Source organism: Theropithecus gelada, chromosome 12 (assembly GCF_003255815.1).
Source record: "Theropithecus gelada isolate Dixy chromosome 12, Tgel_1.0, whole genome shotgun sequence".
NCBI lineage: Eukaryota > Metazoa > Chordata > Mammalia > Primates > Cercopithecidae > Theropithecus > Theropithecus gelada.
The window spans coordinates 83,363,326-83,386,145 of NC_037680.1; the positions used below are offsets into that span (position 1 = coordinate 83,363,326).

The 22,820-nt window shown below is 37.8% G+C and overlaps 1 protein-coding gene across 1 annotated transcript in view; it reads left to right on the forward strand.

Moving 5' to 3' along the window:
• Positions 1-20,597, forward strand: part of ADAM23 (ADAM metallopeptidase domain 23) — a 172,136-nt gene extending 151,539 nt beyond the window's left edge. Inside the window, exons 25-26 of the mRNA XM_025405513.1 lie at positions 9,365-9,455; positions 17,060-20,597. Coding sequence (XP_025261298.1) covers positions 9,365-9,455; positions 17,060-17,108 — 140 coding nt within the window. The 3' untranslated portion in view covers positions 17,109-20,597. The remainder of the gene's footprint in view (positions 1-9,364; positions 9,456-17,059) is intronic.
• Positions 20,598-22,820: the final 2,223 nt, after the last annotated feature.

Sequence of the window (22,820 nt, forward strand, 5' to 3'; positions counted from 1 at the left end):
ACCAAATTAGTAAAAATGAAGGCGAATATTATGACTCCATCTTCATTGATTTGAGAATGTCAGAAATGAACTGACGTGTTTTGGGTATTTATTTTAACTGTAAGTTCCTGGAAGAATAGGAAATTCAACCTCTCCTGTGTGGGGACTGAAAGCATACCTGAAAGCATTGCCACTATAGTCACCCTGTACTTGCTCCAGTTGTCCGCTATGGACCCATAATTTAAGGCCTGCTAGATTATTCACGCCAACTTCTCAAACCAAACTATTGAAAGACAAGAAATAGGATATCAAAGCACAACCCATGTGAGCAAGGATTTTTTTAAAAGGATTTTTGTCACGTTACTTTATTTTTTCTACATTGTTGTTTATTTCACATACAAAAACCCTGTCTTAATTTTATTTTTAATTTTTTATATTTTTAAAGCCTAGTCCTTCTCTCAACTTATTTCCACTGAAATCATTATAGAAAATTATTTTGCTTTGTTCTACAAGGACAGAATGTATTTTAACTCTAAGACCTAGAATTCTCTCCTGTTACAGGGAGATCCACATCAAGTACCCTAATTGTTGTCTGTATATAGACACCTTCTCAAGGTGCTACTGTAGAATACAGTGGATATTTTCTCATGTGATAGTTTACATCACCATTGTAAGAAGGAAGAGAAACTGGGACATGGCTGATGTTTTCAGTGGTATGTGTGGGCAGAGATATTATTCCTGGGAAGCTTTGGTCAGACCTTTTTATCACAACCACACTCATCAAATCAGAGATAAAAAGGGCCTTAGAAACAATTCAGTCTAGACCCCTTGTTTTACAAATAAAAATTGAGTTTTCAGGGTTAACAGTGAGTGAGTGGCAGAGCCAAGAATATAGCATAATCACCTTATCTTGAGCCAAATGCTTTTTTCTGTTATTTCACACTCCTGTTTTGAAGTTGAATAATGAGGCTAGGCACAGTGGCTCATGCCTGTGATCCCGATCACAACACTTTAAGGAGGCTGAGGTGGGTGAATTGCTTGAGCCCAGGAATTCCAGACCAGCCTGAGAAACATGGAAAAACCCCATCTATACAAAAAAATAAAAAAATTAGCTCGGTGTGGTGGCATGTGCCTGTAGTCCTAGGTACTTGGGAGGCTGAAGAGGGAGGATCACCTAATCCCATGAGGCAGAGGTTGCAGTGAGCCAAGATCACACCACTGCACTCCAGCCTGAGCAAGAGAGTAAGACCCTTCTCAAAAACAAACAAACAAAAAAGCTGAATGTTAAGTTATTCTACTAGTTCTTATAGCATAATAGCTAGTAGAAAGCGAAACAGTAACTAGGTAGTAATCAGGCTTATTAGCTGATCCATTACTTGTCAATGGTGCTTTTTATGGAATTAGATAAGAAAGGAAGTATTGTATTATTAGCGTTTAGTATTTTTAAAACAATAGTTTTGAAATCTTGCTTTCTAAAGTATTAACCTTGAGGAGTATTTAGTGTTTACATTTACCTTTTACAATATATCCTTTTGGTGACTATCTTTGTCAGTGCACAAATCTTTGATTTTATAATTTAGATGATTAGATATGAGAAGTTATCCTTATCATATATGATTATGCTTATGTATAATTATGTGCTACTTGGATTTTTTTTTTCAAATAACAATGGCCTTATCAATAACCCAAGGATATATTAAGTTTAAAAATTTTTTAATACCTGTGAATTTATTTTGTTTCAGTTCAGAAAAACTATTTTCATTGACAGCATAAACTGAAATATATCCTTACATGAAATTATTTATTTTGCATCCTTTTAGACATTTGTCCATGTGTCTAAAAATGAACTTGTTTTTTTCTTTTTTGGAAAAGAGTAAGGAGATCTGATTGTACGTATAATGTATTGAAATACGGAGCTACATACCAATATTATACACTAGTACATAAAGAGTTTATTTAGTATTTACTTTTCTAGTCTTGAATTGTAGTGGAATAATAAATCCCTGAAGAAAGAACTTTGGTCCATGGAATACAAATGATGACTCTGATGCCTCCTGCCTGTGAAGTATTAAAAGATACAGGATTTTAACCCCCTTTGGAATTATGTGGGAAAATAATGCACCTTCTTATTTGAGAAACTCTCTAAAAATAAGGGGGAAAAAACCCACTCAATTTCAAAACAGCACATTTTCAAAATGTCTGAAGCATGACTTGTCTATAAAGGAATTCTACATATAAAGTAGAAAATCTTAAGAAAAGGATAAAATTTATAGTTTTTGATATTTTATACTTACCAAAAATTCTATCTTTTAGCACAAGTAAACCTAGATAGCAGGGACCAAGACTAAAAATAAACCAGCAAGTAATGGAAATAAGCAGGTAAACAAAAATGAAAACATTCTGCTAGGTAATAAACAGATTCCACAAACACGTTATACTGAAAAGTAAGTGTATCAAAGAGTTAGGGAGCAAAGTTAAGTTCATAATACAAGGATTGTGTTGTCAGCTAGAAGCTGTAAGAGTTCCATCTCCAGGTTTGGTAGGATGAGAAGGAAAATAAGATATATCATCATGTGTCCAGCATAGTTCCTTGAACAACAACAACAAAAAAGATAGTAGGTAATGAATGAGTGAATTAATGAATAAATTACAGAATAGATAAATTAGTATAGAAGTAGAATTTTTTTCCATGAGATGATAAATTCTTTGTAGCTATGAAAAGTAGCTGCAACCTTCATTTTCAAATATGTCCCCTGTAAAAATCCACCCACCCGTGAGCTACTCAGTTAATTTATGTCGAGGTGATGCACAAGTTCCTACTTGCCACAACAAAGTTCAGCGCTCTCTAAAGGAAGAGAACAAAAGCAAAGCAGGATAGACAAAAAGAAAATCTTCACATCTTTAAGAGATAACCATGTTCAGTACAGTGACAAAGAATCAAATGGCACTTTACATGTATTTGCAGGATACTGTGTAACTCAAAGTAGTGGAAGGGAGAGAGAACAGGGAGGGTAGGGATGCTTTTGAGAAAGCTTTTTTTCCCACTTTTATCTTGCTTTAGCGTTAAGAGTACTTATCAGTTAAGAATGTGGAGATAATTATTCTTTCTCATTGGAGATTACAGACTATATCTGTTCATCTTGAACATCCATTTGAAGCCTCTGTAGAAATGTCTTGTTCCTCTGGTTGTATTTCTAAAACCTACATGATTTTGTCTTGTTTCGGCAGTGAGAAATTATATCCATAGCAAAGACAAAAGCCTTTTTAAATTATTTTTATTTATCTTTCATATAGTTCTTACAATTTCTAAAAAATTAACATTCATTTAGTATCACAGTTTATGGGAGAGGGTTTTTTTCTATTATTTAGCATACGTGGCTTATATAAAAATTGCAGAAGTCATAGGACTGTCATGTATTGCAGCTCTGAGAACCAATGCCTAAAACTTAAGCAAAAAAAAAAAAAAAGTTATGGCCAGGCACAGTGGCTCACACCTGTAATCCCAGCATTTTGGGAGGCCGAGGCAGGCAGACCACGAGGTCAGGAGTTTGAGACCAGCCTGGCCAATGTGGTGAAACCCTGTCTTTAAAAATACAAAAATTAGCCAGGCGTGGTGGGGCGCACCTGTAGTCCCAGCTGCTTGGGAGGCTGAGGCAGAAGAATTGCTTGAACCCAGGAGGCAGAGATTGCAGTGATGCAGTGAGCTGAGATCGTGCCACTGCACTCCAGCCTGGGTGACAGAGCAAGACTCCATCTCAAAAAAAAAGTTATAAAATATGTATTTTTAGTATTCTGAAAGCAAGGGTTTTCTAAGGTCTTTTTAAAAATGAGGCTTCATATTTGGAATACCTTTCAATCCCAGTATTTGCCTCCATAACTTGAAAATCAGAGTAGTTCAGGTGATTTTGAGTTCTAACATATTGTCATAGTGGGGAAACATTGCTGCCACCTTCAGTGTTGGTCTTCTTCCCTTAGCCTTCAACACTCTTAGGGGACTTTTCTGTTCTCTGTTGTGTCCCCATCTTTTTTGTTTGTTTTTTTAAGAATCCAGGTTGTGCTTAGTCAACGATAAAACTAGAATTTCTCCCTTACATTATTATCTTGTGATAAGATGAAGCAGTATACAGTTGCTTAACAGGGTTAGAAATCCAAGATTCTCTTTCTCCCTCTGGGAGAATATTTAACTAAAAATGTCAGTGAGCCCAATTGTAAGCCTTAAAAAATGGTGGCTTTGAGTCGTGGATCTTTGTTTTGTTTCACTGTCTCAGAGCACACAATACACATGAAGGGCAGCCTTGTTGAAGCCAATCTCTGTTTTCATGGAAAAGGTGATCTGAATTTGATTTCTATAGAAATACGAGATAAAGTGTATGTATGTCCACACACTTGTGTGCACACAGGCACAGACATACAACTGCAAACAATGTGTCTTCCAACTTTAACACCAAACTTCATTTTGCCTTTGAAGGGGGAACCTTGGGGACCCCCACTCATTCCATGCCCATTTTCCAGGATAGGAAAGCTGTACACAGAAGCAGTGACATAAAGTTATTCAGAGTCTCACTCTGGTAGTCATCTACCACTTGGTGGTCTGAAGCAATTAATATGGTTTCCCAGAGACCCTAACTTTCTATCACAGCATAGTTTATCCACTTGAGACTACTACTAAACAAAAAACAAAATGTCCAAATACTATGACAGAAATCCAAACATTGCAGACTTATTTGAAATATACTTTTCAATAACTTCCCAGGTAAACATGTATTTACTTTTAAAGCTATTCTGTCTTGAATTTCTAAGGATCTTCACAAAACTGAATGATATATTCTGAATTTTGAAAAGATGTAGCTTCTTAGGCATATTTTACAGTTTGAGAATTTTATAAACAATTACCACTGGCTTATTACTTTTGTAATTAAAATACAGATTTGCTGTTATGCAATTTAAATTACTTTTTAATTTTACCTCACATCTGGTAGGAACTATAACAGATTGAATTATTTGTGTGTTTATAAATATGTATAAGATAATTATGTTTTTTAAAATTAGGATGTGCGGAGTTTGAAGGTAAATTCACAGTTATCCTCAAATATCTTCAATGTGTATGTAGATCTTAATTTCAAATCTTACAGCAAAAAAAATTCAATATTTAGCCAACTTTCAAAGCATGTCCTGAATAGATTATTTTGTATGTTAGTGAAATTAGTGTGTAATTTCCTTTGTTAAAAAATCTCCGTTTTCCCTCCACACAGTGAATATGGCCACAAGCAGGCTAATAGGGGCCGTGGCGGGCACCATTCTGGCCCTGGGGGTGATTTTTGGAGGCACAGGGTGGGGAATAGAGTAAGCATCCTTGCCAGTTTCAGAGTGTTTCTGTGTGGTGCCTGGTGTGTGAGGCGATGCCTGTACCTGACCCCATGTCTCGTCCTGTTGACCGTGTTTCCTGTGGTAGTGCACCTTGTGGTGTGACTTGGATATTGCTTGTGTCCTGTGGTTTTCTTTTGTCCTGTAGAACCTTCTCCTGTCTGGAACAATGTGGGGCATAACATAACACTGGGTGTGCTTCCGATATCTTCACAATTAAGGCAAGAGTCCCAACACTTCCATTGCTCCTCCACTTTGTAAAAGTAATTTTAAAATACAGACTTTTTTTTTAACCATTTATTGGCAAAGATACTTTTATGTGTGTGTTTTCTTAGGATTCTTGTAATAAAGTTAATCTGTGCCAGTCAAATAAACTTACATATATAACTAGAAATTATCAACAGTTATAGCACCTTTTAAAGGTGATAAAAATGATAACTACTAATGTTTTCTTCATGTATTTAGAATGACATAGGAGGCTGCAGCTTAACTTTTTAAAAAGGAGATATTTAGCATACTGCCTTCCTATTTTTCCTGTAAAATAGGTTAATAATTCAAAATTGAAGTCTACATAAATATTTGGAAGCAAGGAGCATTAAGAATGAAAAAATATTTAATCCAAACCTGTATAACCATAAGTGAACAGCTGCAAATCACCTGGTGGGTTGGTCTTAAAAGTAGCCAGGGTGTAAATAAATATATTGTGTGCCACTTGCCCATTAAGCTGTCACAGAAATACAGTTCTCCTGATGCTTTGATTTAGGGTGCTCTGTACTTGATCCACATCCTCAGAATAGCTGTCAGTTCTCCATGGGACACTGCTTCCTAGGATTGCTAATCTGTAGATTAAAATATTATCATGATTTTTTTCTTCTCTCTCTAATTAGAAAAAGAATATTTAAGAATGGCAGACATAACCCTTTACACAGTCTTTTCTATCTACTCTGGTGGTGGTGACACTTCAAAGTGGCCCAGGAATGAATTATTAGTATCTTCAGGAATCACTAGATATCTTTTACTCAGCCACCCCAAATCATGGGCTTATTGTGAATATCAGACAAGTTTTTCTTTAGTTCTATTGGTTAAAACAAATGGGTGCTCCTCTTACGTACTGGAATTGGGAGACCCAGGCACCAAAATAGCATTAAGAGGGAAGCAGGTTCATAGTTCACACCTTGTGTTGAAGATGACATGAGCCTTCTTTCTCCTGGATTCAGGGACTTTGACCAGACTTTGATCTTCCAACTCACAACTTATCACTATGGACTATGAAGCTGGTTAGCACAGGGGAAGCTAGAAATACTAGAAAAGAGATTTTGTTTCTCCTTGTGTGTTAGAAAACAAAGACCATAACAGGGATAAAAATATTTAGAGACAAGAACTTTGTCCTGTAAAATTTCCCCTTGGATCTGTTGACTGGGTTATATACAGAAGAAACATTCCTCTTTCAGGGCCAGCTCCATGCATGCATTTATGTGAAATTCCTCCTTGACAAATGGTAGTTTTTTGAAAATCATCCCAAATGCATTTTTTAACATTATACATTGGCTGTAACTTTGGTGTCCTTAAATGTACTAATAGAAAGGATGAATTTAATAATCCTTCCTTTAAGTCTTAGAGATAGGTAAAATCAAAGAGGCCTTTCTTGTAACATATAGTCCTTGTTATCAGCATTTGTTTTCATCAGTCATTTCCAGTTTTGTTCGTTTGTGACTATTTCTAATTGTGACAGGTAAGTCTGTGTAAGTGTATATATATTTTTTCTAAAGATAGATTTGTTATTCCTAGTTTATGAGCACTAGTTGTCTTTTAGCTTACTGATTTTTTTCCCTTCAAATTCCAAGTTTTACCATAATTGCTCAAGGAGTAAATATAGTTTTTTAAAAAAATAATGTAGTACAATATAGATTGTCTTAACATTTCTTAGTTTAACTGACAGAGTAATGTTCATTCAGTCACTAAGAATTCCATGGGCAGTTTTTTGTTTTTGTTTTTTTAATTTCTACTCCTTAGTTTATAAGTCAGGAATCATTTTTCATGAGTTATGTATTGATTCTAATCCTAACCTATGTTTTCTGAAGCTAACTAAGTGCAAATCATATCCAAAGCATAGAGTATGTACATGGTTATATATTTTTTAATGTTTGTTTTGAAATTTGATTCTCTGTTGAAACGTGGGGAGGAAATACATGTAAATGGAATAAAGTTTCATTAAAACAGAAGTTAGCAAACTTTCTGTAAAGGGCCAGATGGTAAATAGTTTTAGCTTTCAGCCTACAGGGTTGTCTGTCACAACTTCTCAACAATGCTGTCTTAGCATGAAAGCGGCCATAAACAATATGTAAATGAATGCGCATGGCTGGGTTCTGATAAAACTTTTTTGCAAAAACAGACAGTGGGGCTAGATTTGGTCTGTGGGCTCTAGTTTGCTGATCCTTGACTTATAGGATATGTTTTAGAGTCAAACAAATCTGTGTTCACATCTTGCCACTATCACTCACTAACTTCTAGAAGCCTCTGTTTCCTCATCCATTAAACAAGGATAGTCATAGTTCCTACCTCATATGATTTTTGTGAAGATCAAATGAGATACTATATGTCAAGTGCTCAGAACTGTGTCCGGCACATAGTAAGTGCACAATACAGTAGCTAAACTATTTTTATGGCTCTCATTATTATTATTATTAGTGATGTATCTCTAAAGGCAACTGGGATTCGTTCTCTAGATGGTCATTGGTTAGTCTTAAGAGCATGTCACAAGCCCAGGAGCCTGAAGAGACCTGCACCCCTGAGACTGTATTGCAGCTGTTCTCTACCTGCCCACCAAGCCCTGGGTGGTCTCTGAGTAAAAACACGTTATGCATATGCAATTTGAGTGCCACCAAAAATGACATCCATTTATGTACACAGTTGAGGGCACTGATGTGAGCAGAAAAGAGAATTTTTTACACAGAAATGAATGTATACACAAAACTCAGGGATTTTAGAGAAACTGGCAACATTGGCTTTGTGATTCTTGGAGCAGGGATAGATAGGACTGAAAGTATTTTGTTGTTAGGGGACATTGTACCTGCATATTAGCATCCTGAAGGATGGGATATTTAAAGTAATTATTATACTAGGTTTAAAGTTGCTTAGATTTTAAAATGCTGAGCTTAAGGAGAGGAGTGAGTGAGTGGACAGGAGTTACTAGAATATGGATTAGCTCTTACCCTTAGCAATTGATAGAAATGCCACCTTGTCTTTTCTTTCTTACTGTCCTTTGGCTCTCTGCTTTTTTATATCTCTAAGCCTCAAAGTTCTGTTAATAACAGTGGGAACTTTAAAGCTATTCTCAGTTGAATCTAAGGAATCTTTTTACCATTTCCCCAAAGTTACCCAAATGAGATTTATGCTTCCTTGTATCTTGCCTTTGGAACCCCATTTTGGTCTTTACCACTGTAAGGACTGTGAAGAAGTATATCTTTGAGAGCAAGGCTTCAAAAGTCAGATCTGTAGTGATGACTTCCTTCTGACTGCTAAATTTTAACTGTCTCCAAGTGGGGAATTAAAAAGTTAGCATTCCGACCACTTTTAGGTGCTTTTTGGAAGGGCATTGTAGCAGAATGTGTTTCCTTTCCTCCATGCCCCCATTTGTCAGTCAGATGGAGCTAATCTGAATGCAATGGTGTTCTCTATGTGCTTTTACTTATTTGATACATGATACTTGGAAAAGGGAAGAGAAGAAGGATGTGTAAAGACAGTAAGTGGGGCCTATTTGCTTCCAATTCTGTGAAAGGTGAATTTAATGGAACTGAATTATCAGTGGTACAGAAACTTTAGATTTAAAGGCATGTAAATCCAACTAACGCTCACCATGGCATCTAAAGTGCAATTAAGCTAAGTAAATAAAGGCAATTTTAAATGTTTAGCCGTCTTTTACACAGGATATTTACTTCCTGAAACTGCTTAACTGCCTTTCCCTTGTGGTAACGAAAGTGGTTGGTTCATATGACTCTCTTCCCATGATCCTTTGTCACAGGTCCTAGTGCCACCAATCTCATAATAGGCTCCATCGCTGGTGCCATCCTGGTAGCAGCTATTGTCCTTGGGGGCACAGGCTGGGGATTTAAGTAAGCAATGCCGCATGTCTTCTTCTCAGTGGCTCTGGCACTTCTCTTTTCTGCTTACATAACCAAGTTTTGAGTTCCTGCTACAAGAGCTTAGGTTCTATCAGTCAAACTGCAAAATGTAAGTCTTTTTATTCAGAAATGGGTTAGAAGTGAAGAAACACGGACCCTTAACTGTCATTTTCAGGCAAGTGGGAAATGTAGAAGGAATTCATATACACTGATTTTTAAGGAAAACAAAGAAGTTCTTCAGTAGAAGACAGTCCAGCTTATAAGACCAGGCACTCTGAGATACATTCATTTCTACACAGGACATCGAGGAAACCATGTAGTTGGAAATAAGTGGATGTAAATTGCTTGTATCTGTTTAAAACTTGTTTGTAGTCCACTGATATTTTGAAATTTTCACCACCTGAGTAATCACGCAATCATTACATGTATTTTTCGTATGTAACATAGTATATGTAGCTTTGTGATTTGAAAAGCTTTATAGTTTAATAAAAACAGATTTTAAAAGTATTTGTGTAATCCTCAACCAACTGAATTGGTTTTAAATCAGAATTTGAAAAATATGGCTTTGTGACACTTAGTATTTTTAATGAAGGACTAAATATTGACCTGATAGGTAGGCCTGGTGTGTTTTGTTAGTGACCTTTTAGTTTGGATTGCACACTGCTTACTGAACTAAGATTGTTTAAATAGGCACACTGGGTATTCACAAATAAACTTTAATTGTGATCAAAATTTTGAAACGTGATTTATCCAGGCTGGGATTTCTACACTTCAGAATCATTGTATAATTGCTTTTTATACCTTTTCATGCTATAGTGGCTTGATGATTATGATTTGTAGGTAAGGCCTCCTATGCCTTCTGTGATCAATTAAGTTTGAGCCAGATTTACAGAAACAAATTTAAGTGGGAAATAAGACCATTACCCAAATTCAAAACCCACTTTGCCTCCATCTGGTTACTCAAAAGAGGAAGTTTTTGCCCTGAACTATCTGAATAATTGCCTTAATTATAAACTTTATATGTTTTATATTTGGGATTTTGGATTCAATATGTTTCAGCCAGCTAAAGTGTTATTTTTAGAAGCTGATTAAAGAAACCAAAGATGATTTAAATACATTCAACATTTTCTGCTAATTTGTTATCATATTAAGATGTAATGAGTAAGCCTACAGTTTTTGAGTGCCTTTAACTTGAAATAGTATTATAAAATTATACATCTTTTCTCTTAGTATATTTATAGAGTTGAACTTGTTTAGTGAAATAGTTTTGGCATCAGTTTCTTTTCAAAAACACACACATAAAATGGACAACTCATATTTACATTTATTGTTTTGGTATTAATAAAATATTGCCCACATAGTAAGTCATGCATGTGGCATCTAGTAAGAAATATATTTTCGTTTGGGCGGACCTAATTCAAGCAAAATTTTTCTTAGTGTTCCACTGCTACAAAAGTCATTGAACATTATAGTACTGTCATACTCTTATTTTATAGTGCTTCCTTGAACTTTTTCGTAAGTATGCCTCAAGAAAAATAAATTTGGATCATGCCCAGGCTTATGCCTCATTTGGCATTAAGAAATCCCGGTTTCAAAGGCCTGGAAAACAGTCTATTACACATCTTTGCCATCTAGCCACATGCAATGCCAAATTTATCATTGCAGTGTTTGGAGAGAAGAGCACACTATTCTGTAGCAGGACCTCAAAACAGTGGCCTGGCCTAGCTCACAGCTTGAATTGCATGTTTCTTTGGGGAAAAATGGAAAAGCCTTTATCACTGTGTATATAAGTGGATTAGGCCCTGTAAAGATTATTTATATCTGAGAGAGAGAGATATCTCATTATCACAAGAGCAGAAAACAAAAGGTGGGGGATCAACACTTGGTGAGATGAGAAACAGCTGTTGTTGACTGTTCCCTGGTTGTTGCTGTGTAGGGACCTACCTGTACTGCTGAGCTAAGCCAAAGCCCCTTCCTGTGCCCTATAACTCTAATAATCACTTTCAGGGAGAATTGTGTGGAAAGCCACACAATAGGGTGAGGTATTTCATGCCCTGAAGCAAAGAAAACGATGAAGAATAATTCCAGAACATGTAACTTTAGGAGTTTAAATTTGGAGAATGTGCTACTCCTAGGTGTTGCTACGTGAGGATCTTAATTTGCTTTAGATTTTAGTAGTAGCTATGTGGTTTGTGTTCAGCTTTAAATAACACTTCTACCTCGTAATAAAAGGCTTTTGGTGCTGAATGATAATGTTTAGATTTTCCCACCACTTGGACAGTTCTGGAGATTACTAGTCTGGAGACAATTCATAAGTATAATTATTTGCTATTTGAACTGAAAGTCTTTGAGCCCAATGTAAATGTTTAATAAGAGATTCCTTTAGAATCAGAAGTTGAAAATAGTTTGTACAAAAGATTGTTCTAAATATTGCTATTGGGAATGCCTCCTGATACCAGGTTTTTATTTCTAGAAGAAAAGTTGGTAAGGTAACCTGAACAATTTGAGGGCGTGTCAACTTTTTGATTAAAGGAAAATATAGTAACTGCTCAGGGAAAATATTAAGTTTTCCTAATGTCACATTTCTATAGGTGTACTAGTGAGCAGTTTAGATGTAGAAGTATCATACTATACGTGACCTGCCTAAGTGTAAATGAGAAATACAGCTATGCTCTAAGCCATGACCTTGTCTGCCATTCTTTAAAGTTCTTTCCTTAAACCATTGTTTCCTCCGAAATAGGTGGTAAAAAGCATGAAAATGTGTGCATGTGTGAATGTGTGCACATTTATGTGTGTGAAGTGATAATAAAGATGTATCAAGATTATTATAATCTGAAAATAATACAGATTTAAATTACATACTTCCTTTTAGTAGAGTAGTTGAGTCAGAGAGCTTTGGTTAATGCAAGCAAGATTTCCACAAGCAAGGTTGTGGATTTCCTGAAGAATTTTTAAATGCTTTATTTGGTAGATTTTTAAAAAATATTCTGATTTTTAAAAAATACTGTGTAATATTATGGGTAGTAACTTTACTTAATTTCTTTTCTTTTCTTTTTTTGAGGTGGAGTTTTGCTTTTATTGCCCAGGCTGGAGTGCAATGGTGTGACCTCGGTTCACTGCAACCTCTGCCTCCTGGGTTCAGGCAATTCTCCTGCCGCAGCCTCCTGAGCAGCTAGGATTACAGGCATGCACCACCACACCCAGCTAATTTTGTATTTTTAGTAGAGATGGGGTTTCTCCATGTTGGCCAGGCAGGTCTGGAACTCCCGACCTCAGGTGATCCGCCCGCCTCGGCCTCCCAAAGTGCTGGCATTACAGGCGTAAGCCACTGCACCCGGCTAACTTTGCTTAATTTCATACTCTAGAAGTATGAGGTTACTAAGGGTATGATTAGTCTGTAGAGTCCCAGGTATTGAGGGTCTTAGGATTTTCCCTATGAAATCCTGTGAAAAACCAACATAGGCATGTGGCACACCAATTTGCTCTACTTCTGTATCTGCATTTATTTTCATTCACCCTGTGCTCCTGTTCTTCCCCATCACCCACACACACAGAATAAAGTTATGAGCTGTGGTGCAGAGGATTGCAAACCTCTGTCCTAGTTGACTCATGGAGACTCATGATACCTACCCAGCATGAATAATAATACTGCTTGATTCGACTGTTAGAGCTGTTGCTTTTGCTGGACATTAGAAAAAGCTGGACCATTTTAGTAGCATCTTCCCTAAAGCTTAGGAAAGGTGAAAAGTGTATGAAAAGAGAATTTTATATCTCCATTTAAAAGTGAACAGGATTGCCTTCAGCGCCTTAGACATTGCTATTTATCTGATATTCCCTAAATTTGAATGTAGGGTTTTAGATGTGAGCAAAGTCATTTATACACACATTAGTAGGTGATGGTGGTAGGAAATGAGAAATTCTAGGTGAAGGTAGGAAAAGAAATGAAGGTAGTAGTAACATGGTTTGTTGAAAATTGAAATCAAAAGGACTACAGGATGAACACAGAGTTCTTCCAATGATACTGTAACACCTCAGTCTGTGGAACCCCATCACCACATCTTACTCTCCCACTACTTGCCCTGTCCATGGGATTCAGTGGCAAAGTGGATTTCAACAGTGGCCGTACTGGCCTGGCATAGCTACTCCTTACATTAAAGTGTTAATTCTGTGTAAGTATCATACGTGGTTCCTTCTCTCTGAGAAGTTATTTGTGTTAAAAGCTCTTGCTGAGCCTAACTCTGGATTTAAGAGATTCTGTCTGGCCTGTGTTCCATTTTATTGGACATGTTAAAGAAAAGGTATTTATGTTCTCACACAAAATGGAATTTAGAGAGGTATATCTAGACTATTACCAGCAAAGTTAAGAGTTATCTGAGGCCAGGCACGGTGGCTCATGCCTGTAATCCCAGCACTTTGGGGGGCCGAGGTGAATGGATCACCTGATAACAGGAGTTCGAGACCAGCCTGGCCAACATGGTGAAACCCCATCTCTACTTAAAATACAAAAAGTAACCGGGCATGGTGGTGCACACTTGTAATCCCAGCTACTCGGGAGACTGAGACAGAATCCCTTGAACCCGGGAGATGGAGGTTGCAGTGAGCCGAGACCACACCATTGCACTCCAGCCTGGGTGACAAGAGCGAAAAACTCTGTCTCAAAAAAAAAAAAAAAGTTATCTGAATTCAAGTCAGATAAAATTTGAAAGGAACTTAATATTGCTAATTATATTTTCTCAAAAGAGTAAACACCATTTTTTGTGGGGGCCTTTTGATTTTTATAGGATTAGGAAATGGAATTAAATTTGGCTAGTCTGTCCATGAGGAGGATAGCCAGACTGCTGCTTTTTTGAATTCCATGATTATATCCCTGTCCAAAATGAGAAGCCTAATTCCCTTAATGCCTGGGACTCTTGGGTTAGGCACTTTCTCTTTCATGGTGCCAGACAGGCCAGGAAGATCAGTGCATTTCCCTGCCCCAGCACCCCAGGGAAGTGAGCTCAGTGTATGGTGGCCTAGGAGGGGTTGGGCTAGGGGCACTTCATCAGGGGGTGACTCAGCATAGAATGATAAGAATGTGCTAACCATGGATAAATATATGCCCTTGAAAGAAGATCTAAAGGCTTTACAGCTTTGAAATGGTTATTGTTACGCAAAGAGTCTTGCTTTAATTTTGTGTAGATGTTTATGTGTATAATGTATATTGTAGACAAAAGTCCAGATTATTTCAGAAGTAGTAAAAATTGATGAAACCTGTGACAATGTAAGCTTTATGGATTATGCTGGTGTTTTATAATGATCCAGAAATACCTTACAGGTTATGAGAAAGTTAATTACCTTCAGAATCCTAGTGAGCAGAGGGTATTCAGAAGAAACCGTTATGGAAGAAAGATAGCAAGGACCTGCCCACAGTAGTTGTACTTTCACATTAAAATTGAACTGCAAGAATATTTTTTTCATAGAGAAAATTCAGACCGTTCTCAACATAGAGTGGCCATGGTGGTTTTACAATTGATGTGTGAGGCACCTTCACAGCCCACTTGCCTCCGGAGTGTTCATCTCTGTCCTCATCGTGGGGTTGCTTCCCTTGTAACTGAGCTCACCTTCCCCCTGCTGGGACATCAGTGGAAGAGCTAAAGTCCTGGAATGCCCCATTGGTGTTCAGAGTCCATTTTCATCCAGAAAGATACAGGTCTGCAGGATGGCTCGGCCTCTCGGTCTGACCTGGGAACCCAGTGATCCTATAGAGCAATATTTCTGTAAAAAGGTGCAACCTGAGCTTCAAAAACCAACTTTTAAAAAGAGCACAAGCTTTTGGACACCAGCGGTTGTCTGTGTGCCAGGATGAAATGGAAATGTCCTATCTCTATTTAAAAGTGGACTGCATTGCTGTTATGACCTTGGACATGGCTACTTATGGGTCATTCCCGAATTTGAGTAAAGGAATTTAGATGTGGGCAATATAGTCATTTACATGCACAGTGCTAGTTTGGTTTGCCCTTTCCTCTACATTTGGATTTACTGAGGAAACTTTAACATTTATCTTGAGTTCTAACAATACATAGCTTACAAGATTGGGGCCTCTTGTCCTTCAGGGTCACTTCACAAGGTCAGGCAGTCTCAGTTTTTCCTCCCTGACTCACAGAGTATGGCTCCTTAAACCTCTGCCTTCCAGGGATATGAACATAGGTGGCAGATGGAGACCCTGTGGTCTGCAGCAAACTAACTTGGTGGAGGATGCATTATGGGATACTTGCCTTTTGGTCTCACACTGGTTTCTTGGGCAGCATCACCAGTGCCCGCTTCCAAGAATGTTGACTTAAAAGAGGGCTGGGTGGGAATGATGAAGAAAAATAAGCAGCATTGTTGCAGATAGTGTTGGCTGCAATGGTTGCCTGCTAGGCCAATGAGTCACACACTTAGGTCACTCATGAAGATGTTTTAATGTAAACTTTTAAAAAGAAAAGACAAGTTTTCTTTAAAGACTTTTATGTTGATATTTCAAAAGAGAAGCATCAAAGTGACCATCTTGGGAAAAATAAGAACTTTGCAGGATGCCTTTATACTTATTTTGAGCTTTGGTTTTGTTTTTATTTTGAATTACTTGTTGGGGAGGAGGAATATATTGCAATGGCTTTGATACTTAGGGCCTGTAAGGGTATCCAAGCTGGCCCTGAGTCAGTGGGCAGGGGAATGAGGGCTCTGGGGACTCCTCAGTCTCCAGTTTTGCATGATGCCTCGGTGGCAGCAGCGTTGCACCCGCCCAGTATGCAGACTAAATGCATGAGCCCCTTGCTTGATGCCCCACATAAAGCCAGACCATGGGGAGGTTGCAACCAACTTTTATTGTTGCCTTGTAGTGTCTTGCTGGTTCTTTCTTTTCTCTTTAAACATAGGAGCCACTTTTTAGGAGACTGGACATTGTGAGCAAAGCATTTTAACTTGCCAATTTTCAACTAAGCTAAATTCTGCATTTGCTTAACTAACCTGAACCTGTGTCCACTCTCCTTTGAGTGCACCGTCTTACTGTGCACTCTGTTTTCCAACTTTCTAGATATGAAAAATGCTTGTTCTATAGTAGGGTAAGAGCTCACACACCCAAGGCAGCAAGATAACTGAATAGAGCAAGGCTTTTTTGCCACTTTGGCAAAGGCCAGTCCACTGCTGTAGAACTGGTATAAGCCTGAAGGGAAGTAGCTACGAGACTTTCCATTTTTCTTAATTCTCCCAATAGGCCGCTTCCCAGAAGAGGCCTCCCTGTAATAATTTTCACCTAATGAATTAGCAGTGTGATTATTTCTGAAAGAAGATAAATTGGGCCGCAGAGTCTTCTTGTGATTTAAAATGAACAACTCAAAGTTTCTTTTGGTCTTCATCAAAGGACATACTCTAGGGGGTATGTTGTGAAGACATTCAAAAACGTTAGCTGTTCTATCTTTCAATTTCAAGTTATTCCGGAGACTGCCTCCATGTGAGTTAATTACTTTGCTCTGGAACTAGCATTATTGTCATTATCATCACCATTCTCTCATCATCATCTGATTAATATTGTGGATTTTCCCCCTCTGCTTGCATCTTCTTTTGACGCACTCTGGAAGAAATGTCAAGAAGAGAAGGTTTGATCCTACTCAGCAAGGCCCCATCTGAATCAGCTGCGCTGGATGGACACCACCTTGCACTGTTGGATTCTGGGTATGACATACTCGCAGCAGTGTTGCCGGAACTATTAAGTTTGCAAACAAAACCTTTGGGTGGTAATGACTACGGAGCTAAAGTTGGGGTGACAAGGATGGGGTAAAAGAAAACTCTCTTTTGGAAATAATATCAAAGAACCCCTTTCACCACCTGTCAATAAAGGGGGAGGGGGCAAAAGACCATGCTATAAAAAGAACTGTTCCAGAATCTTTTTTTTCCCTAATGGACGAAGGAACAACACACACACAAAAATTAAGTGCAATAAAGGAATCATTAAAAAACATAGTAAATGATTTTTTTTCCCTCAGCCTGCTGGCACTTAATATCTTCTAAATGATTTGGCATGATTTTTTTTTCTTTACTACCGATGACAAACTCCAGTGGCATGAAGATCTAATTTTCGAAAGGGTAAAAACTGCATGGCATATATACAACAAGCTAGCAAGCCAATTCTCAGCAAAACCTGCAACAGAATTCCTAAGGTGAAGATGACAGATGAACACACAGAAGCTGCCTGGGCCTCTTCACTTAAACACGTCCCCACACCCCATCCTCTCGGAGCCCCACTACTTACCCCCCACCTCCCACCCTCTATAATCCCCACTCCCTACTGGAGACCAGACCAGGGCAGAACTCCACGGACCTTGCTCTTGTTGATTCACTTTCCCCATTGTGTTTTCTCCTGGACTGAGCATCCTTTGGAAATGGGAGCTGGAATTTGAACAATGATGCTATTGTATAGTTCTTTTATAAATGTAAATATGGAAATAAGAGATTTTGACACATCATTTCCACTTGTCTGTATTGAGATATTTTCCTTGTAAAGGGTCTCTGTAAACTTGAGTTTATTTTTTGCTCCCCATCTTTTTTGTTTCTTGTCTCTCTTTCTCTGTCTCTGTCCTTCTCTCATAATATGTTATACAATGACTCTTGGGCTTGCTTAAAAAGACAGATGTAGCCACAGATGCAGGGAGTTTGGGCACAAAACAAGTGCAGTTTAAAGTTGGTGTGCATTAAACCAAAAATAAACAAAAGGGGGGGACACAAACAACAAAATAACCCATATCAAAGACACAAAATTATGTAAGTGGAAATATATGTACTAAGTCTCAAAAATTTTTTGATGTCATAAACCTATGTATATAATGTAAGAAAGTAGACACCCTTTCAAATTAATCACAAAAGTGCCAAGCTCATGATTTTGGTTTTCGGTGTTGACAATTTTCTTTCCCTGTCTTTAATGTGAAAGGAGGATAAACTTAAAGCCTTAAATAAAAAAAAATTTAAATGTTAAAAGCTTGGAAAAAATTAAACTTTCCATTTTATTTGTATTTGTTAGCGTCAATATTTCATCCATGCTTATTTTCCTGCCTCAAAATATATATGGTAGAACCCTATTGGAAAAGTGGTAATGGGAATAGAAGGAGCAGTTACCTTTGTATCCACGTTGCTAACATAGGCTTTTATGCTGTGCCATGCTTTCAAGAAACCTTGTTTGACCTCTGGCATTTTACTGATCAGTGGACCATTGCACTGGATTGTAATGGGATTCTACTATATACAAATCCACATTCTTCTTCTCCCTCTAGCCAGATTTGCAGATGTAATCTGGGCTTTCCAAGTCCCTCTGAGTTTCCTTCACTTTTACTGATTTTTTTTCTTCTAAATATGGTCAAGATAGCTTCTGTCACATGTTAAATAAATAAGCTAAAGAAATTCGGTCCCAGCTTTGTTTTAATGTACAAACCTGTATGTGATCACTTCAGTGAGCATCCATCTATAGATGGGCTTTAGTAAAAGACTGTCCCAAAGAGCCCCTACTTCTCTAATGCCCTTTTTTTTTTTTTTTTTTTAAGGAAAAGGACATGCAGTTTTACTCGTCACTTCTTTATGACACCAAATCCATTGCTAGATTTAGCTCTTGGTCCCTTTTCAGCAAGATTCATGTTATCAGTCTTACAACTTTGATTTTGGAAAGTTGGAATGCACTGCTTAACACAGTGGATTTTTTTCCCCCGAGGTGTCTATCATTGGGGACGTACCACAGTCATAGAGCAGAAACTTTAATTTCTATTTTCTACAATAGACCATCACCAAACATCTTACTATGTTGTTGCTTTCTGAGTAATAGGTGCTACACAGGTAGGCGGGCTTTCTCTAGGACTAGCTGTACATTTATATTGTAATAACAGGGCTATCTACAAGGCCTCTCAGCCTTACTCCTGGCTTCATAGGACACAGGTAGCATCCCTCTAGTTAGCGGCAATGGCTCTTTCAGCTCGGAGGAAGCTTGGAGGAAACTCAGATTACTTGGTATCTTTTCCTGTTGCTGCATTGCTTAGTGTTTGCTTGTTGCTGATTCCTACTCTCTAGTAGATACTAAGCTGCTGCGAAGTACACCATATACATTTCACTGAGATTCCAGAGGCACCATGGTGACTTAACAGAAATAAAATCGTGGTGGTTACAAAACAATTTAAATCTCTATTGTTAACTTTTAAGCATTTCACAAACAACATTGTAAATGTGCGATGTTATGTTTTAAATCAGACCACAGTGGTCCCCAAATATTATGTACATATGGCAAATGTCAGTGTAACTTTTTGTTACACTGGCAATTTCATAGGTAATCGAACCTATGCTCCAATGTTAAATTATTTGTGTATATGTAAAATACACAAGCTTTAAGCTATGTGTGTATGAATATGAAAGATAATGCAACCATATCAATCGTAAAAATGGATTATAATTATTTTTGATGGTATTAGGTTATGTAGTTTCAAACTCTTTGCTGTATTTTCTTTTGCACATGCCATTCATTTGCTAATTTTTGTGGTGTGGAGATTCCTTTTTATTAATTTGAGCCCAAAGCACAAGTGTATCACTGTTTAATGTTACCCAACAAGAGTTAGTGTTAAGTGATGATCAAGTTCCCATTTCACCTGCTCTACTTTTGCTGCGTTAATTAATGACACCTGGATGAGGAGACATGCGCTAACTTCATTGCTCATCTGGGATAGTGCATGAGCCCATTAGAGCTACTCCTACTAGATAACTGAGCAGTACACATAAGTGCATGTTATGAAACATGAATCACATAGAGCTGTGGAGTTTTACCAAGTGGTGTGTGTGGTTTTTGTTTTTTACTATGCAACGATGGGAAATGCACAAACTTTTCAAAGACTAGTGTCTGAAGAACTTTACAAACAATACTTGAATCCTTTCTTTAAAGTTATCCCATCATGTTTTATAGTCATTGTTGCTTCCATTGTTAATTTCCATTTTTAAGTGCTTCGTAATTTTTTTAACTGCACTACCTGAAGTTTTGTTTGAAATTAATAAACTCATTCATATCTTGTTGGCTGCCTATGAATGGAGATTCAGTAGTCATTGTATGCATCTTTAAGTCAAATGTGTATTAAAAGTTTCATTAACATAGAATGTCGTAGCTTTATACTTTAATCAGTTCTTTTAAACCCCTTTTCTGTGTCGTCTTACATTGCTGATTAAATGGCTGTGTGCCTGATATCATCAGAGTTTTAGCATGGATCCAAAGGCTCACTGAAAATTTAAGCAGTCAGTGGCACAAAACAAAATCTCTGATTATTGATAAATATATGCCTGATTAGGATTCAGTTTCATTGGATTCATTGGACTCTTTTGCTTCTTATAAATCAGAAAAAACCTACCTTAGGATCGATTATAGGTTTTTTTTTTTTTAGTGTCTCCCTTCTGAGTTTTAAGAATGGATAGCTAGTAATCACATCCACACTTTGAACCTGGTACCAAATGTATGATCAAGCAACAAAGAAAATAGAAGGAAATCTGGTTATATAAATTGTACTGTAGGCCGGGCGCGGTGGCTCAAGCCTGTAATCCTAGCACTTTAGGAGGCCGAGACGGGCGGATCATGAGGTCAGGAGATCGAGACCATCCTGGCTAACATGGTGAAACTCCGTCGCTACTAAAAAATACAAAAAAAAAAAACTAGCCGGGCGAGTTGGCGGGCGCCTGTAGTCCCAGTTACTCTGGAGGCTGAGGCAGGAGAATGGCCTAAACCCGGGAGGCGGAGCTTACAGTGAGCTGAGATCCGGCCACTGCACTCCAGCCTGGGCAACAGAGCGAGACTCCGTCTCAAAATAAATAAATAAATAAATTGTACTATAAAAAACATTCTAAGGAAGGCATTTCTTCACAGCTCCCATGGAATTGGTCACCAAATTATATCCCTTCTTCAAGAATGTCTTCCATATGTCTCCTCTCCATCCCATTGCCATGCCTTGATTTGGCCTTAACAGACACATATATCTCACATGTATCTACAGCACTGACACACAGTTGCTAATCTGACCACATCACTCCTTTGATTAAGCATTGCAGGGCTTTTCATTTCCTGTAAGTTAAGGCTCAAACTTAATAACACAACGTAAATTCCTGCCCACCTCTCATGATCTCAAACCTGTTTCTTTTTGTAGCCTCATTGACTCATCCTCTTGTAGTTGCCTTAAAGGCCCCCTAGAGGAACCTCTTGTACTCAAGGCCCAACAATCTTATTTAAATGTTACGTCCGTTACCCATAATTCTTTTGTTTCCATGTCATTTCATGTAATAAATATAGAAACACTTTAAAATAGCATGAATATTATACTTAAAATTAGAAAGCTTATTAGAGTATTTGAGTGTTGTTTATGTTTGACTTTAAATGATTTGTTTTTGTGTGTGTTTTCCTTTAAGTCATTCTGTTTTTGAGGATGACGTTGAAATGAGTTCTACTCCATGCTTCCTTGGTAACTGGTTGAGAAAGGTGACCCAGAAACTCCCTAGATAATAGAGCAGCAAACCTAGAGTTAAAATTTGATGTGAATAAATAGATAATCCATATGCTTATGCTGGAATTCCCAAGTAACTTTTAAAATTTAAAATAAGTGCCCTTTAGTTTAATGTGCAAAGGTTAGGGAGTTCCACTCACTAATTTATTCATTCAACATATTTATTATGTCTCTATGCTATGCCAGGAACTCCTAGGAACTGAAGGAACAAAAGAAAATTCTTGGCTTAAAGTTGCTCACAGTTTAGCAGGAAGAGACATGTTTAAAAAAATTTTTTCTAGACCCAAGGTGATGAGTAAACTAAGCTACTCTTGTGCTGGGAGTAAAAAGAAGAGCAGTGATGGGTAGGTGGGCGAGGGAGGCAGAAGCCTTTCTAAAAGAAGTGAGTTTGGAACTATATTGAAACGTGACAAGAATTCACCAGTCTAATAAAATGGGAAACATACTCAAGGCACAGGAAGCAACAAGTGCAAGACCCAGGAGGAGGCGCCCAGACCCTTGGGTAAGTAGAGCTAAACGTCCCATCCGTTCAGCCTCAGTTTCCTCCCACCTCAGTTCTCTCCTTCCTTTCCTTCCTATCTTTCTACAAACTCTTGATCTGTAAGAATCCTACAGTAGTCAGGCTCTAAGGACACATGATGAGCTCAATCTTGTGAGCCAGATGCAACGTGCAATACTATGTGGCAAGTGCCATAATAAACAGAAGTATAAGGTGCTTCAGAAGAAGAGAAGAGCAAGGCTTTGTCCCTGATCTTGGGGTCAAGTAGAGTTTCACAGAAGAGGTGGCAGTTGAGCAAGAGGCTGTGCCTGTGCACTTGGGCCTAGTACTGTGATC